Source organism: Phyllopteryx taeniolatus, chromosome 8 (genome assembly GCF_024500385.1).
Source record: "Phyllopteryx taeniolatus isolate TA_2022b chromosome 8, UOR_Ptae_1.2, whole genome shotgun sequence".
Taxonomy (NCBI): domain Eukaryota; kingdom Metazoa; phylum Chordata; class Actinopteri; order Syngnathiformes; family Syngnathidae; genus Phyllopteryx; species Phyllopteryx taeniolatus.
Window position 1 is genome coordinate 29706453 of NC_084509.1, and position 17945 is coordinate 29724397.

Below are 17945 nucleotides of genomic sequence, written 5' to 3' on the forward strand. Positions count from 1 at the left end.
TGTTCTCTTAATTTTATGACTTTATATTTTCCTGAAAGTTGATATTTTTTTCTCACATAATTCCATGACCTGATTCTCGGGATAGTGCAACCTTTTACTCTTAATTCTGTGACTTCTTGTGACGTTACATTTTTCTCTTTATATTACACTTTTCTAATAATTGTATGATGTTATTCTTATATTGTTATTACTTTTTTCCAAGTCATTTTGTAACTTTTTTTCAGAGAAATATTTGTATTTATTCTCTGACTTTATTTTCCGGATATTGAAATATTTTTCTTATTTTCTTGTAATGCTATGATTGTATTATAATATTACAACTTTCTCATGATATAATTACAAGCCCTATCATGAGCACCTAATTCTCAGAAAAGAACTAATAAAAAATTACATCAATATCTTTATTCTCGGGATATGGCAACTTTGTTCTCCTCATAATGCTATGACTTTATCCTCATAATATGACCATTTTGTATCATATCATTACAACTTTTTTTTCTCATATAAAAACGATTTTTTCCTCGTAATTCCATGATTTCATCATCTTAATGTTGACATTTTTTTTTTCTCTCGTGAGTCTGCTACTTTATTCTCAAAATATAAATTTCCCTTAATATTACGTTATTCTCATAAAGTCACCACTTTCTGTCTTATAATATGAATTTTTTTTTTCCCCTGGTAAATTTAATTAAAAAAAAAAAAAAAAATCATTTTTCTTATATAATTCCATAACTTTTTTTGTGTGCCTTTTCTCTCTCTCTCCCTCCAACTCCACCTTTCCACAAAAATGTATAAATCCGCAACATTTGTTTCCCCCTGGAACAGCACACATGCCGGAAAGGTCGCCAAAAGCGCCCCAAACTTGTTGGGGATGCGGCGTTACTCACGGCTCCTGTCCCCTCTCCACCTCCAACCGCCTTTGAATTTGCCCGGGGCGTCCGCCGGCGACCACGCCCCGCTGAGCGCCCCGACTAACAGCAGAAGAAGAAGAAGAAGAAGAAGCGGCGGCGGCGACCTCCGCCGCGCCATGCCTCCGAGCCGCTCCAGCTCACGACTGGGCTTCAGCGGAAGCCGCTACTGTGTCTTCAGATGGGCTCGGCACCGGAGCGGAGCCCCGGTCCTCCCCGACGATCGGATCCATCCCTCAGAGGTGCAAAGTGGCTGGAAAAATCCTCCTTCTTCTTCTGTTTCTTCTGCCTTCTCTTTGAAGAATCTTCTGAACGCTGGAAGTTGAGCAGCAGCCGCCGTCCTCTTCTCGCTGTCACTCGTCCGCGGATGTCAGACAAATAAATCGCCGCGGAGCAGCCTCGACTTTGAGAGCAGCGAGCGTCTCACCCTCGAGGGGACGGGTGTAGTAATGGTTCCGAGTCCTTTCACACCGGCACACCCGCGATGCTCACGCACGGATGGGATTTCATCATGTGAGTGTGCACCGGTACGCGCACGCGCTCGCTCGCACGCTCTCATACACTCTCAGGAGTACGACTGGCAGTAAATCCGCCCTAATGGCTCTGAAAGAACATCACACATTACACGGCAGCGCGTCGGAAATGGCAACGCGTGCGGTGCCTCGGAGTGGCTCGTAAACAGAGGACGCCACATCAGGCGTAGCTGCGACGAGAAATGGAGGCAAACATCGGGAAAAGACCAAAAAAAAAGTGAACGCGTGTCTACAATGTGTCGTGGTCCAGACGCAGATTTGAGTCGTAAAAGTTGCTCGGCGAAAAAAAAAAAGGATTAAATGATGCAGCGCCAAAAAGGACCCGAGGAAAAACTATTAAGCGGCCAGAATTTGACACAGTTGACCCCAAAACTGGTGCTAATGGAATATAGGAACCCAGTTGGGCTCAGAGATCTGCAGACTCAGATCAGATAGCGGAGCGCAGAGTCCGAGGCAAGCGAGGTGAAGCGGCCGCACACAAATGGGAGAAGTGACGTTAGCGCTCTTTTGCGATCAGACGGAGCGTTTCGATTTTTTGAAGCGCTTTTAAGCATATAACGCACGCTGAGTTACCCTGTGAGTGAAATGTGCTAGATGATGAAACTCGGCGTGCCGAGTACGCGCGGTTCAAATTGAGTGGCAATGGGGCAAACTCTCTTTGAGCGGATTTGCCCTAAAATGCCGGTTTCCCGCCAAAGCAAGATGGCCGACCTCCTTTTCTGAGACGTTTGCGTCATCTACTTGTGTGACAGACATGCATAGCAAATGTCAAGTTGTTAAGTCAAATTGGCCGAACAGGCCGAACTTTCAAACATTTCTTGAGTTATTCGTGTTGTTTTGTTTTTGCGCGACGGCGAATCATCAAATTTTGCTTCCGTGCTCCGCCCACATACCGTGAAGCCAAGTCCAACTTCTCACGATTTAACCTTGTCCGTCTGTCTCGTAAATGAGGTTGAACTTTGGCGGCAATGGGACAAAAGTCCTCTTTGTACGCCGCCAGTTGAATCAAATGTTTGGAGGTCAAGCGTACGAGTAGACCCGCAGCCTGCAAAACCGCACCGATGCGATCTTCTCGTATTACAACGGCAGCATGAAGACTATTTTCCTAAGGGCAAGCTCAGCAAGTCTGCGTTTACGGTTACATCGCCGGTTTCCTGCGGCTGTCGGAGGGGGAGGCAGGTGGGTGCCGGTTACTGTGGGAAACTGAAGGTCGAGGTGCGACCTCATTCTCTCGCTCTCGCTATCCACCCGTCCTCTAACAACACCACCCCCCCCCCACCCCCTCCCGCTGGTGCACGCTTGCTTCTTCATTGCCCAAGTGTGGAATGTAACAGCAGGAATGAACAGCGCGTGCGGGAGAAAATTGCACAGATTTGTTTTTGTTTTGATTTCCCCCCCGCAAAAAAAAAAGTTTTTCAAAAATATTATTCGAATAAAATTGTATTTGCTTTCAAGAATGTTTTGTAAATATTATAAGACTGAAATTGTTGTTGTTTTTTGAGAAAAAAAAGATGTCAGCGTACCAAAAGTAAAGCTTCATTGTTTGTTGTCACAAAGGATGCAATATGACATGTGACATATGACAGTTGGAATATTTGGTGAAATACAGTTTTTGGAATGTTCAGAGAAAAAAAAGAATTTTACAATAAGAAAAAAGTGTTTTTTTTAATTCATGCAAATTAAGATGGATTTTTAGAAAAAAATATTACATGAACAAAGATGACTTGTTTGAAGAAACAAATCATATTCCAAGTTAAAAGAAGTGTCTTTTTCTGAGATTTTAATGATTATTATTGTATTTTGTTTGTACTATTTTTGGGTGAAAAAAAGTTGAATTGTTTTTCAAGACTTTTTGGAATATTATGAAGATAAAGTCATTGGAGGGAGAAATCGAAGTTGGAAGTTTTTCACGAATAGTCGTTTTTGTATTTTGGTTTTCAACATTGTATTTGTAGTACAAGAATAAAGTTGTATTTTTTGAGAAATAAAAGTTGTGTACTGTAGTTTCAATTATAGCATTTTTTTCTAGATTTTTCTTAGGGTATTTTTTTGACAAAATATTTTTGTATACGGACTGCTTTATGATATTACGGGAATAAAGTTGCAATTTTCAAGAAATAAAAGTTGTATATTTTTTTTCAAAACAAATAAAATTACACACACAAAAAAAAAAATAATAATAATCACATTTTCAAGAAAACTAACCATAATCATTGTTTAGGTTGAGGTTGACCATCCTTGCTGGGATAGGCCCCAGCGCGCCCGCGACCCGCGTGAGGAGAAGCGCAACGGAAGATGAATCAATCAATCAACGGAACATAAAGTGTTGATGCTTTATGATCCTCTGAGTATCATTCCGTGACCAAGTTCACAAATCAGTTTACTCATTATATCAAATCAAATTTCCCCACTGAAATTAATTGAATGCCAATAATACGTTCCGGCCGCCCCGGAAAAAAACATGTAAAAATATATTGTTACCTTCAAGTTAACAAATATTATTATATATATATATTATATCAAATATTTGACTGCAAAAGCCGTCAATGACAGTGAATGAGTTGTTGTTGCTTTTTTTAAAAGAAATAATAGCGCTCTATTGTGTTAAACTATAATAAAAGACAATGTAAAGAAGAAAACTTTTTTTTTTTTTTTTTTTTAGAACGTGTATTTATTGCACTTACCGTACCATTTGTGTGTTAAGGGGCGTGTCCTCGCGAAGGACTGCACTGCTGACACTAACAACATGACCGCAAGCAGAGATGAGCTAGTTTGCGAGTTTACTTAAATTTGAGCGGAATCTTGTCCAATAGGGTTTGGTAAGACTGCATTTATGATTTGCATTTGTGTAACGTGATCATTTTCATGATCTGTGATGGTTTGATGTAAATGTTAAACAAATGTCTTTTTTTTGGGATCATTTGCCTGGGCTGTTGGGGATTTTACATTGATTTATAATTTCCATTTTTTTTTTAAATATATTTTTCCGTTTAAAACCGAAATTATAATTACCTATTGTAAATATTTAGAATTCTTTTTTTTTTGCGTGTTCCACTGGTTTCCACAGTATCGTACACTGTAATCGTTCGCATTTTAACGTGTCATTATTTGTCATTTTCTTTAACTTTTTCAAATATCTAAATGTTTATATGACTTCTCCAACTGTTGTCATCGTCACTTTGATTTTTTTTTATTATTTAAATTGGTGAAGTAGTTTTGAAATGATTTAGAATAGTTTTAAAAATAAGAACAACAAAAACAAGAATAACAACACTTTTTTTGAACTCATTATGTTATCAGGTCCAAGTGTGTACCACACACACGCACGCACGCGCACGCGCACACCAAATTACAATTGGTCACATTTCGGTGGAGGTTATTGTTGTAATATACAATATGTCCACCAGAGGGCGATGTTGTATGTAGTTGAGCGTCGCCTCACTGCCAGCACGTTCATTAACTGATGCTTTAAGGAGAAATATGATGGGAAATTGACTTTGTAATGTTTTATAGACATCGTTTCAGTCTCTGAAATAGATGGAAAGATGGAAATGTTTTTTTGTGGTATCTATTAAATGAGATTGCACTATTGATTGTCTGCTTGTTCTCATGCTTTCGATCAAGTTGAGATTCCTCCAATTTCACCTCCTTGTCGTTCACAAAATCTGCAGCGATCTGCACGGCCAACAGATGGCAGTGACGTTCCACAATGTCGGACAATGTCCCCCCCCCCCCCCCTCCCTTCCCTGCAGTTGTCCCAGACAATAGGCCCCCCGCATCCTCCTCCTCCTCCTCCTCCTCCTGTTGTTTAAGTGGGACTCATTACAGCGTCCTTCGTCACCCTCACCACTAAAGAAATGTCAAATACTCCAAGTAGACCGTCAGGTACACATGACTAATCCCGGCTTTCTTACTTCTGAAAACCAAGACCAAAAATACCCCACAAGCTTGACCCATGGAGAGCGGACCCTCACATAGTCGCGGTTGGGCTTTTTGGGGGGCGGGGGACAACCTCAAAAACACTTATTGGCGGTTTATCCCCGTTTATTCAAGAATTACGGGGCTGTATATAATAATAACGGACAATCGTGCTGGAAACGAAAGCCGCGCGGTCGGACCATGACGTCTCGGATTTGAGGCCTGGTGAAGCAGCATGCGGCTCGTCGCCAAAGCTTACTTGTGAACGCTCGGTCCTGGGGAGCTGCAAGCGGTCGCCGAAACGGCCGTCGTGCACTTGTGCAAACAATTGGGTGTGTTTAGACATTGGCATGTTCGTGGAATCAAGTGTGTATTTGTGTACACAAGCCTTTTTGTTGAAACAAATACGTGTGCCTTGAGTAAATAACTGGATGACGTGTGTCAACAATTGTTTGTGTAAACAATTGTCTGTTTGCATAAACAATTGTGCGCCTGAGTAAACTGTTTATAAAGTAATCGTACGCTTTTATAAACAATTGTGTTTGTGAAAACAATTGTATGTTTGTGTAACAACTGTGCTTATGTAAACTGTAAGTGTCAACAAATGTATGTTTGAATAAACAATTGTGTTTGTGAAAACTATTGTATGTTTGTATAAACAATTGCGCGTGCTGTGTAAACGTGTTGTTTTTAACAATGCATATTTGTGTAGACAAGTGTTTGGACAATTTTTGTAAATTGATCGTATGCTTGTATGAACAATCGTGTGTTTATGTAAACAAGCGCAACTTGTATTTTGCGCGAGCGGTTATATGTGTGTACAGTCTAAACAATTGTGTGTTTGTGTAAATAATTTGCAGGAGAATAGTTATAGCTTGTATACAATTTGAAGGAAGGACGTGAGAGCGCAATTCTTTGCTTTTACCGTTTACGACATTTCACGGTCGTCATTCCAGTTGCCGCGAAACGTTTCTCTGTTAGTATTGCGACGAACCATTTCCACAAATTCCTACGGGAGCGGAAAATGCACGCAGACAATTCCCTCCATTTGGAGGCGTATGCAAATGCGCTGTTCAATTTCATTTTTCAAATCCCTTTAATCAGGAGTGGGGGAATAAAGCCAGCTGGTAGGAAGCCATGTTAGGATGTAATTAAGCTTCTGATTGAATTTTCAGAGCCCGGCAAATGTGTGCGTGCCAACAGGCGCCACGGGGGAGGGTGGCGGAGGACGGGCAAGGCCTGCGAGCGAGGGGTCGGGCGCGCTCCTGCACCAGACTGAATGTTTTGGGAAGGACGGGGGGGCCGGAATGTTCCCGCACGCGTGAACGGCGATCGCAGGAGCGTTTTTACACACGTCAATCATCTCCCGGCCGCCGTGGAAACATATGCTGCCAGCCGCGCCGTCGCGCTGGAAGCAAACATGTTGAGAAAAAAAGAAAATTATGGAGAATTAGCCCTTCCGGAGATATTTTGCATTCGGGGCGAGTCGGCCAGTGACGCGTCGGATCCAACAGAGGGCGCTGCGGTGAAAAAAAACAAGACAAAAAAAAAAAAGGAACAGTTTTGCACGATTGTGTCGTGATTTCACCTTTTTATTTTCATGACTAATACACTGATTTCAATTACAGTTTCTGTTTATACTTTTCATTTTTGGGCAAATAAATGCTATCAATTTGGGAGTTTTGTTGAAAAAAAACCGAATGTTTATTTGAATAGCAAAATTAGAGAAACTGATCATTTTGCACTGGTCTCTTTTTTCGGGAGCTTTATATTGTAAAATATTTTCTATTGTTTTTATACTGTAATTTTCATCATTTGAACTTTAAAACATACCATTTGACCTGTTCAATGTTTTCATGCTAAATCGAATCATTTACATGAATTACATTCTAAATAGGCGGCACGGTGGCCGACTGGTTAGAGCGTCAGCCTCACAGTTCTGAGGTGCGGGGTTCAATCCCCGTCCCCGCCTGTGTGGAGTTTGCATGTTCTTCCCGCGCCTGCGTGGGGTTTCTCCGGGCACTCCGGTTTCCTCCCACATCCCAAAAACATGCGTTCATTGGAGACTCTAAATTGCCCGTGGGCGTGACTGTGAGTGCGAATGGTTGTTTGTTTCGATGTGCCCTGCGATTGGCTGGCAACCGGTTCAGGGTGTCCCCCGTCTCCTGCCCGATGACAGCTGGGATGGGCTCCGGCACTCCCGCGACCCGCGTGAGGAGAAGCGCGACAGAAAATGGATGGATGGATGGACATTGTAAATACAATTAAGCAAAACATTTTCATTACAATAAAGTCATTTAATGTAGAGATACTTTAGAAAATACAATTTCAATAATATTCTGACGTTATAACTATTTTTCTGCTGTTTTTGGAATAATTTGAAATTCAAATGTATTCATTTAAAAGTATGTTTATATGCATATACATTTAACACATTTGTACATAAAAATGTACTTTGAAGAATTTATGAAATTATTCAAATTAATTGAAATAAAAAAATGGACTCATTTTCTTTGTGTGATTTCATTTAAAATTATATTAAATGTAAACAAACAAACAAACATCTACAAATAATGATAAGTACAAATTAAGATAATCGCATTATCACACTTGTCCTTTGTCTGCTCTGATCATATAATTGAATTATTGTCATTGTTATATTGCGTGAATCTACATGCAGCTCTGGAAAGATCACAAAAGAAAAGACCAGTTTCTCGGATTTGGTTGTTCATAGGTACGTACATATTTTGGTTTTATTTTCAGAAAATGAAAAATGGTCAAAATGACACTCTTTCCCTCCAGAGCTGCAATTCAGATGTAAAATAATGCACTGACTTTTTTTTCTTCTTCTATTATTTGATTGCATTTTTCCCCCCCTTTAGTTCATCAAAGACACTACGTAAGATTTGAGTTATTTTTTGTTTTTTGTTTTGGTAGTCATCCCACTGTTACATTTCCAAATCCCCCAGCGCTTGTTTGCTCTCTGCGGTCGAACATTGCAAAGCGTCCGAAAGAGCGGCATGTGCAAACGCACTGAAACCCAATGACGTTCATTCCGCCTTTGAAAAAAATCAAAATAGGAAATAAAACAGCTTTCCCGACGACAATAAAGGCCGGCGTGCAGAAGAGCGCCCGGCGCTGTCTCACTAGTTTAGCCGGACGGGGATGTGGAAAAAAAGAAGCATTACTGGGGCGCTTTCATCACCAGCTGCTGGGAGGGGAGCGGGGGGAGGGAAGAGGAAGGCGCACAAAGGCAGGCGACGCCATTGGACAGGTCGGGGCGCGCGTCTCGCCGCCCTATCCCGCTCGTCCTTCACCTTTGACCCCGGCGCCCCATCTGCTTCGACAATTCCCAAATTGCGCGCCGGCGACTTCAACGCGCAATGCCAAATTGCTGACGTTAGCGAGCCGCTTAGCCTGACCGGAAAGGCGGCGGCAAAATGACGAACGCTTCCGAATGGCCGTCAGCGTTAGCGCAACGCTCGACGGCGAAAGGCATTTGTCAGAAAAAGCCCTCTAGAACAACTGAACTTCATTCGGCGATGATAACGAGCACTTTAAAGAACGGCAGGTGCGTTCCGACTTCCATTTAACGTGAGTTTGAATGTGATTGGTTCATTCTGAACATAGACGCATCTCCACTTGGAAGATGATGAATTTTTTTTTTGGGGGGGGGGACACGAATGACGAGCTAATTAAGTACAATACATAATAAAATGGTATTGACAAGTCATCAAAATGAGTTATTATTATGAATTGTTCCAGTGCTGCTTTTTTGTTGTTGTCGTTGTGTGTTTTCATGACTGTTGTAAATATTCGAATGACAGAATCGCGACCATTGTAAAATCATGACTATTGGAAATATTCGAATTACACTGTAATTACACGAATAAATAATTTAAAAAAAACAATAGACGAAATAAATATTGATCAATTTCATTCTGAATTCAACTTAATGATGTGAATGCTGCTTTTGGACTGCTTTATTTTTGTTTTTTCGTCACATGACCAGCCTAGACAGCCTTCTGGTGTCCATCCTCTAATATTTGTTCTTTGTGTTTTTCTTGCTGACCGCTAAATACCTTCCAGTCATCCCCTGTTCATTGTGTTCGGTGATACTGAAGCTGTGCAAAATTGTGTCATGAATTGTTTTCAAATCCGTCCATTTTGCAACAAACATGGACAACGGCGCTAATGTTAGCATTCAGCATTGCCGTACCACCTCGGCTCGTTTGACCGAATACGTGAAAGAAAAAGCAGAAATAAATTGAGAATAAAGAGTGTTGCTATGAAATCACACTAAGGAGACACAAAGTTGTACTCCAGTGCAACCGCAATACGGCACTTGGCGAATTATCGGATGTGTAAAAAAAAATACAAAAACATTGTCCCTCGAGCTCCAAGAAGCGTCGAGTGCGTTTGCGCTTCACCGCCACAGAAGAAGAAGAAAAAAGGAGACAAAGGAAGGGCAAAGAAAAGGGATTTATGACCGAAGGTGAAAGCGCTATCGATTGTCCTCAATTTTGTTTGGCGCGATTAAGGCCGCCGATCCCGAAATGGGCGCACTCTCGCCGTTAAAAAAAAAAAAAAAAAAAAAAAAGGCTTTGGCAATCCTAAAACAGCCGCCTGACAGCGAGGAAGCACGAGAGCGGGCAGATAGCTACTTCTGTTGTGCTCGATTGGATTGGAGAAACAGGCGGCGGAGAAACACACAACAACTCCGAAGTATGCCGGAATGTTCTCACCGATATTCCAGCCGCTCAGAACTAGACACTAGCGTGCGGAAAACGTACAGTATATCGTTTGGATATGCTCCATTATTGTTCCTGATGTCTCAATGCAACACTGCGCCAACGTCCCAGAAAGTGACAGTGGCACATTACATTCAAACAACAGAACTTTGATGGGAGACCAAAGGTTTTTAGGTCTTGGGTGCCGTTTCTTTTGCATGGTAGTACAGTGGCGCCTTGAGAAGCAAAACAAAAAGTCCTATTCCAAAAATGTATCTTTTCGAATTCCCACCCGTTTATTCGAAAACAGGACATGATTTCAAATAGACAGCGCAGAAAATGAGCGGTTTTGGGTTCCTCACGTCGCTCAGACAATCTGCAAAAAAATTAGCTAATGTCTTATTTGAATGTGAGCGAGACACACAAAGTGAATCTGTCTGCTTTCATGGAACAGAACATTTATTGTTGCCAGGCCGAAATCAGAGGATTTGGACAAGATCGCTAAACCGTTCATCAAATATCAAAACAGTTGTGGATTAATGCGATAATCCATTCGTTGTCGCTAAATCGTTGCACCCGTAAGAGATCAGAGATGCGGTCGGTGTGCGCGACTTGCGGCAATGAGCGCGGGCGACAATCGCGCAGCAAACATCGATTTGTGTGCCGGCGACAAGCATAAGTCCACGCCGATGTCCCGTGGGCCCGAGCGCCGCGAACGGCGTGGCCGCCGCGACCGTCGAACGCCGAGGAAGTCAATATTGGATGTGTTCACGCCTTTAAAAAGGGGCCTGAACTTTGAAGACAATTCGGTGGGAACGATTGAGGTGCTCACCGTCGGTTACGGTGAGGCGTCCGCCGAAAGGGGCTTTGTCGGTTAGGGCTTCAAACGAGAGTTAGGCTTACATAATAGGGTTTGAAAGGTTAAGGTTTAAAACAAGTGTTAGGGTTTCAAGCAAGGGTTAGACGTTCAAAGCAGGGTGGAAAGACAGAGAGGGTTTTGAGCCTGGTTTATAGTTTAAAATGAGGTCCTCGAGCTTGAGATGGGGTTTCAAATAAGGTTTTGTTGAGTTTCAGAGATGGCATTCAAGCTTGGGTTAGGGTTTCAAGGCATGGTTAAGGTTTCAAACCAGGCTTTTGAGGCCTGTGTTAGGGGTTCCAATTCGAGTAGGATTTCAAATAAGGGTTAAGATTTAAAAAAAAGAGGAGTTTGGGTTTCTAACCATGGTTTCAAAACACGCTTAGTTTTCCACATTCAGATTTTAAACTAGGGTTTTGGGTTAGGGTTTCAAATTGGAGTTTGGAGGCTGGGCGTTGGTTTAAAGTTAGAGTTTCAGTCCTGGGATAGGTTTCCAAGGCAGGGTTAGGGTATTCAATTAGGGTGTCAAGCATGGGTTCGGGTTTCAAATTAGCGTTTGAAGCAGGATTCTGGTTTTACGTGAGGATTTCAAGCCTGGGTGATAGTTTCACATATTGATTATGGTTTCAAGGCAGGGTTGTGGTTTGGCGTGTGATGGACGGGTAACAAAAACACAAAGACTTTGAAGCGTGTCTGGTTTTAAGAGCGCAACGTTTGACCTTCTCATCTGTATTAGGAGCTACAAATCCAGTCTCATTGCTTGGCGTCTCCTGACAAAAGAGACAAACGGCTCGGATAGGAATCCTCCCGCGTTTCCCTCATGGCTCTTGTGTCAAATTATGTACATTTCCCGTCGTTTGAATATGCGACGTGTCCGTCGACAAGATGATGTTACGCGAGCTGGAATGTCAAAAGGTAAGTTGATCCGAAAACAGACGTGGTGGATCATTGAGGGACTGGCAGATTCATTGAGTTTTCTGTTGCTCGGAGGAACCGATTCACCGCCGTGGACGTTCAAATTCGTCAACCGTATTCCGACTGTTTGCTGCCACCGACGTATCTATTCGCCGAGTACGTTTTTCGACCGGTCGGCGTGGAAGAGGGTCTCCGCCGGCTTATATGGGAAATTCAGAATTGTAAATCCCTGTAATGACTGCCAGAGCTCTATAGAGGGCAGCGTTGCATCGCTTGGGAGTTTCTGAGCGGAAGATACAGTAAATATTGGCCGGCGGACCTCGGCTTGTCACGCCGATTACGAGGGAAAGAAATGCCGACACTTTTGAAACTCTGACACGTCGGAGCGCCTTACACTTCCATGCGTGGGATTCACAGAGTATGCGTCGCAGTGGATAGCATAAAGTGAGAAAGTTCATGGAGTGAACGGCAAAAAAAAGCCGCTAACACGTCGCGTTTGATATTTGTACGCGGCGGACCGCCCGCTCATATTCGCGGTTCAGCATCCGATTCACCTTTTTTGGGAGGGGGTGCGGCTATCCCCCGTTAATCGCGGAACATCTCGTTCATTTGTGACAGTTTTGCTCGATCCCCCGCTAATTTGCGTTTTTGTGACTGGATCCCTTATTTCCATGTTTCCATTGTAATTGGCCCGGTTCCCAGGCCCCGCAAATAGCCCCCGAGGCCACTGTATCTGTAAGTGAATTATTATTTTACCGTCAAAAGCCCTTTCTCTGTCTTGTTTGACGTGTCACAAAACTGTCCTGCTTGACATGTTTTCACAAAAGCTTGTTTTTTCTGATTTTTGGTTTTTATTGGTGAAAGCAGCCCATTTTCTACGACAAAAAAAAACGGAAAAGCGCTGAAATTGTCCCAAGAACCCAACATCCTGCGGCTCTCGGAAGATCAGTCAATACGGCTGGCAATGCGGGGGAACTCGTCTACGAAACCGTCTTTTCCCACATCCACTCGATCTATTCGCACTGGCTGGTTACGCCAGAAAACAAAAACCCCCAAAACGGTGCCTTTCGAGGCTATATCTGAATCTCGACCCCAAACAAAGCAATTTGTTGTCGTCATTTTTAGTTCAAGTCAGCGCTTGAAGGTTGGAGGAGGAGAGAGCCACTTAGCGCGGCCGCCGCCTTATCCGATTGCCCGGCCGCCTCATTCATTAGCGCCCCCGCCGCCTGACTCGTTCGCAATAAGCGACGTCGTTACGGGACGCTTTGGAGGTAACCGCGGCGGGAATTCTCATTGGGGGCTGCGATAGAGCTCCGTGATAGAGCAAGACGGACAATAAGCGAGCCAAGCCGACAAACGGGACTGACTTCAGTCGCCGTCATTTTCCCCCTCGTGTCTTTATCTGTCCCGACTGTCCTTCCTGGAAGCACATTCTATTTATTCCAGATGCTTATTTCCAGTTAGGTGACATTGTTTTTTTGGACTGTGCGCCTCCTCCGTCTTGAAGGCGCTACGACCACAATAGCATTTGAAATGTGTTCAATAAACTCAGCAAATTTGTGGTTCGTTCACGCTCGTTTGAATTTAAAGATGGTATCAGTAGCATCTCAAGGATTTTGGGGGGTCAAATTAGCCCCCGAAGCCAGTTTAGCCCCATAGCAACATGATATTTAGTATCTGCAGTACCTCCATCATGAGAGCTAAAAGGAAGTCAGCAGATTTTAGAGCATTTTCTATTCTGACTCCAGGACTCTGGAATGCCCTACTTGTGGTTTCATTTTGCCTTCAAACTGATTTGTCGCACTCAACACCTGACATCTGGATTTTGGCCTGTTTTACTGCCGCTTCTCCTCGCTCCTCCTCCCCTCGTTGGAGCCAGATTCACTTTGTAACATGAAATGTGGTAGCCGTGTTGATGAGAAATGCACAGAAAAGTCTCAAGTCTGGAATTTTGTCGTTTCGTTCATTTGTGGGGTCCTTAGAAAAACCGACCAGTCCTCAAATGTTTTTTCCGGGTGATTCCAAATTGCATTCGTGGCATAAATGCGTCCATGCAACAACTCGGTCGCTTTAATTTGCGCTCAAATATTTTGCCTTTTGACAGCCTTGAACAGTGAGTGATTCCCGGAAAATTGCGCTAGTGGTCCATGGGCTCCCTCTAGTGGTAGGCAAAAGGATCACTGAATTCAATGTTCAAACTGTAGTTATAATAATAGCCAGTATAGTTTTTGGGATGAAAAGCAATGTTTGTTTTTCAATGTTGCTCACTCACGCTCGTGCCACTTGGAGAGCTTCCTATTTTTTGAGGTGTTATTTCGCAAACGACTCTCCATGCAAATTGTTGCCGTGGACTCGAGTGCGCGTCGCTGACTTTGACCGGCTGAGAAAGAACAGCAAAAACCCCCGGCTGCTTGCGGTGGACGCGACTGAATAAACGCGCTCGAGACGCAATTTCAATAAATTAGCGTCGTGCGATGCACGAGGCCTGTTTTGAAGCTAAGCCTAAACCCTTTCAGGGAGGCAAAACATGACACAGAACGCCAAACAGAAGCACTTTCTTTGCACAATCGACACGCAGGAATGAACAGCTTTTCAATTCTTGTTCATCGTAGTATGAAATCATGAACTTTCCTGTGAGAAAAGGTTGCGCAGTCGGAGGAGGAAATCTGCCTCCTGTTTTTTTGGGCTGCGGACGATCAGCAGATGGAGCCAAAGCCTCTGCGGCGAAACCGGTGGCGCTGCTGATTCTGCTCGCGATCGATCCCAAGTGGGGGGCGGCTTGCGCCGGTCACGCGGGAATACCGCAACGAATGGGAATGAGTGCCTACGGCTTAGCGTGGTGGAGCTTTTTGTCGGGACTTTTCCCTTTGTTTTTGGACTTTGGCATCTCTCAAAGAATAAATATAGACGTCCGCATCCCTGACTGCAAATTTTCAAGCCGGATGTTGCGATCTCTTCTTTTTTTTTCTGTCTGACATCAGCGAGCGAGCGAGCGAGCGGCAGCTTCTCACGTCTCTTGGCAGGCGTACATTTGCAGTCGTGCCCCGACGACCGACCTCTCCGCTCGGGGTCGCGGTTTCTTTTTCTCTCCACGCAGTTAGGGACTACCGGGGGCTTCCGCCGACTTCTCGGCGCTCTAATGGGGCGCAAGGGGGATACGGGGGTTTCGGCCAGGACTATCTCCGATCCTTTGGCGGGTTTAATTGGGCATAAAGAGAATTGCCCCCACCCCACCGCATGTTTAACTCAAAGCCGCAGACGTGCTGAGCAGGAAGGACAAAGCCAAAATCAGTTTCCAAAGCAGAGATTTTGACAACGGACACAGCGGCCGTGTCATTTGCAAATGACGGGGGGGGGGGAAGAAAAAAACAAGTTGCGGTATAGAACGTCCTTTTTTTTTTTAAACTTCTATTATTATAAATACCTGTATGTAAAACACTTATTGTTCGAATACAAATATATGGATTCATTTGAATCATATATTTAGAATAGATGTAACTATAATTGAAGTCTGAAATAAACGAACGTAAATATTTTGTGCAAAACGGTGTAATTTGCTCATGAAATTCATAATTCATTCACATTTATTTTCTTATTTCGAATCAATTTCATGAGACGTATTGCTCAATTATTTGGTTAAGTTTCACGTAGCAACGCGAAATTTGTCTATCGTGAGAAGACCCCCCAAAAAAGCCTCGTAAAGACACAGGAAGTCGGCCATTTTGGTTCGAAGAAGCCATTTTCAGGTCAATTAGCTCAGTTGCGACAACCCAGTTTGTTTTCTTTTCAATCCAGCCCCCGAGCCCAGTTTCCCCGAGCAACGTGAAATTTGCTAATCCGAGCACATCAGGAATAAACCAACAAAAGTCCTGAAAGCCGCAACAAGTCGGCCAATTTGGTTTCGAGCCGCCATTTCCGATCAATTTCCGGATCATTTTGCCCACAAAACTCAAACGACTCACTCGGCTTGGGAGGTGCCGAAAAACAGGCTCCAAAATCAGTGACACATCAAGGAATTCTTTCCAAAATCAAATATGTGCTGCAGCACATCAAACCCCAACGCACACTGACAAAAAAAAAACAATCCCAATAAAATCACGGCGAGTCTGCGGCTCAATCACGTCCGACGATAAGCGTCTCCGAAGGGTCACCGGTCGCAGAACGGACGGGAGCGCTAATGTGCGCTAACACGCTAAAAGCCGCAAGCAACCCGGCGAGCGTGAGCGCGCGTGATGCTGCCGGCTTGGAGAAAAATCAAATCGAATCCAAAAACAAAATCAGAAGACATGATCGCCGCGGCGACTTACGGAGCAAAACAGCTCAATGCGTCCGTGTGGGATCGGGCGCGCGTGCCGGCCAACGTGGTGACACACGATTGTATGTGTTGAAACGATGGTATGTTCATGCAAACAATTGTTTGTTATTGATTTTGTGTAAACCGTTGTGCATTTGTGTACAACGTATATGTTTGTGCGTGTACAATATTGTATTGTGTCACTTTTGGGCAAAACCAGCATTTTCTTCGTAGGAACAATTGGACGTGTGCATGCAATTGTATACTTTTGTAAACCATTGTGTCTTTGTGTAAACCATTTTTTTGGGGTACACACCATTGTACATGTGCGTGTAAACAACTGTACATTTGTGTAGAAAATTCATTTGTACACTGTGTAAACAATTGTATCTTTATATACACCTTTGTATTTTTGTGAACAATTGCATGCTTGTGTTTATATTTGTGCAAAACAATCACTTTTTGTGTCAACGATTGTACATTGATGTAAACATTTGGATGTGTGTAAACAATTGTATGCTTGTGAAAACAGTTGCATATTTACAGTATGTAAACAATTGCTTGTTCATGTACATAATTGTACGCACGTGTGAACAATTGTACATTGGCGGACAATGTTTTTGTGCACAATTGTAGGGTTGTGTCAACAATCATGTTTATGCAAAACAAAACCAAACCAAACCAAAGCACTTTTTGTTGAAGCAATTGTACTTTTGTGTACACCCTTGTAAGGTTGTGTAAACAATTGTACATTTCTGTACACAAGCGTATGCTTGTGTAACCAATTCTATGATCGTGTGTTTGTGTGCGGCAGTCAGAAGACCTCGTGTGCCGCTTTCCTTTCCGGGTGCTCCTCGGAATAATCTCGTCTCCATGGCGAGAAAGACAATCTTTGTGTGTCCATCACGGGAGACGAGGCGGCATTCCCGCGAGCCCGGTCGCTAGCGCCGTCGATCCGGCCGGCTCCAGTCCAGCAATTGAATCAACAAAATGGCGACGGGCGACACCTCGGCGTGACCCCGCCTTTGACGGCTACGCGCTTTTAAGTAGCGATTTCAAAAGCAAACGTCTCCAGCCGGAAACGTCTTTTCCCCCGTCGATGTATATTGCGGTCATCAAAGTCAAAGACTGCCGTTAAATCCGTCATTAAAGGCTGGAATTGGCCAGCTGGATCCGTTCGACGCATTCGCTAGGGTTTACTGTCGCGTGTGACGCTAAAAGCAAATCGATTGCAACTAAGCGGTGGAACGCTTATGTCTTGAAATAGAAACATTACAATTTTAGGTTCCAATTTGGTTTTCTTTCTCGAACATTCTCTTTTATATATATATATATATATATATATAATAAAACCGATGATTTTTCCTATGGCTAAAAAAGAAGGCAATTTCGGATGATTACATTTGTTACAAATATTTGTAAGAAGAATTTTCCCAAAATATTTTTCTCCTTGAAAATATTCTCTAAAAATCGACATTTGCTTTCCGGACAAAAGTGCAGTTTCATTCTCATTTTCTTTCGTAAGAATATCCACCTTTTTTTTCTTTCAAAAGTAATAATTTAATTCTCATAAGATTAGGATTTTTCTTTCGTAAGAATATCCATTTGAAAAAGAATTTATAGATATTCCAAAAATGATGGCCTTCAACTTCATTCCATTACGGTTGACTTTTTCATTCCAATTCAAGAATAACTATCATCTTAATTCTCTGAATGTTATGATTTTTTTTTTAGCTTAATTTGTTTTTAAAGACATGAAAGAATTGTAAATATATACTTAAAAAAACTAAA

General features: G+C 42.9%; 2 protein-coding genes across 3 annotated transcripts in view; one reads left to right on the forward strand and one right to left on the reverse strand.

Annotated features, from left to right (window-relative positions):
- Positions 1-2497, forward strand: part of LOC133481884 (uncharacterized) — a 36356-nt gene extending 33859 nt beyond the window's left edge. The window contains exon 4 of the mRNA XM_061781176.1: positions 826-2497. Within this exon, the coding sequence (XP_061637160.1) occupies positions 826-1234 (409 nt within the window). The 3' untranslated portion in view covers positions 1235-2497. The remainder of the gene's footprint in view (positions 1-825) is intronic.
- Positions 1-17945, reverse strand: part of robo1 (roundabout, axon guidance receptor, homolog 1 (Drosophila)) — a 231538-nt gene that overhangs the window by 184526 nt on the left and 29067 nt on the right. The gene's annotated exons all lie outside the window — the stretch shown is intronic.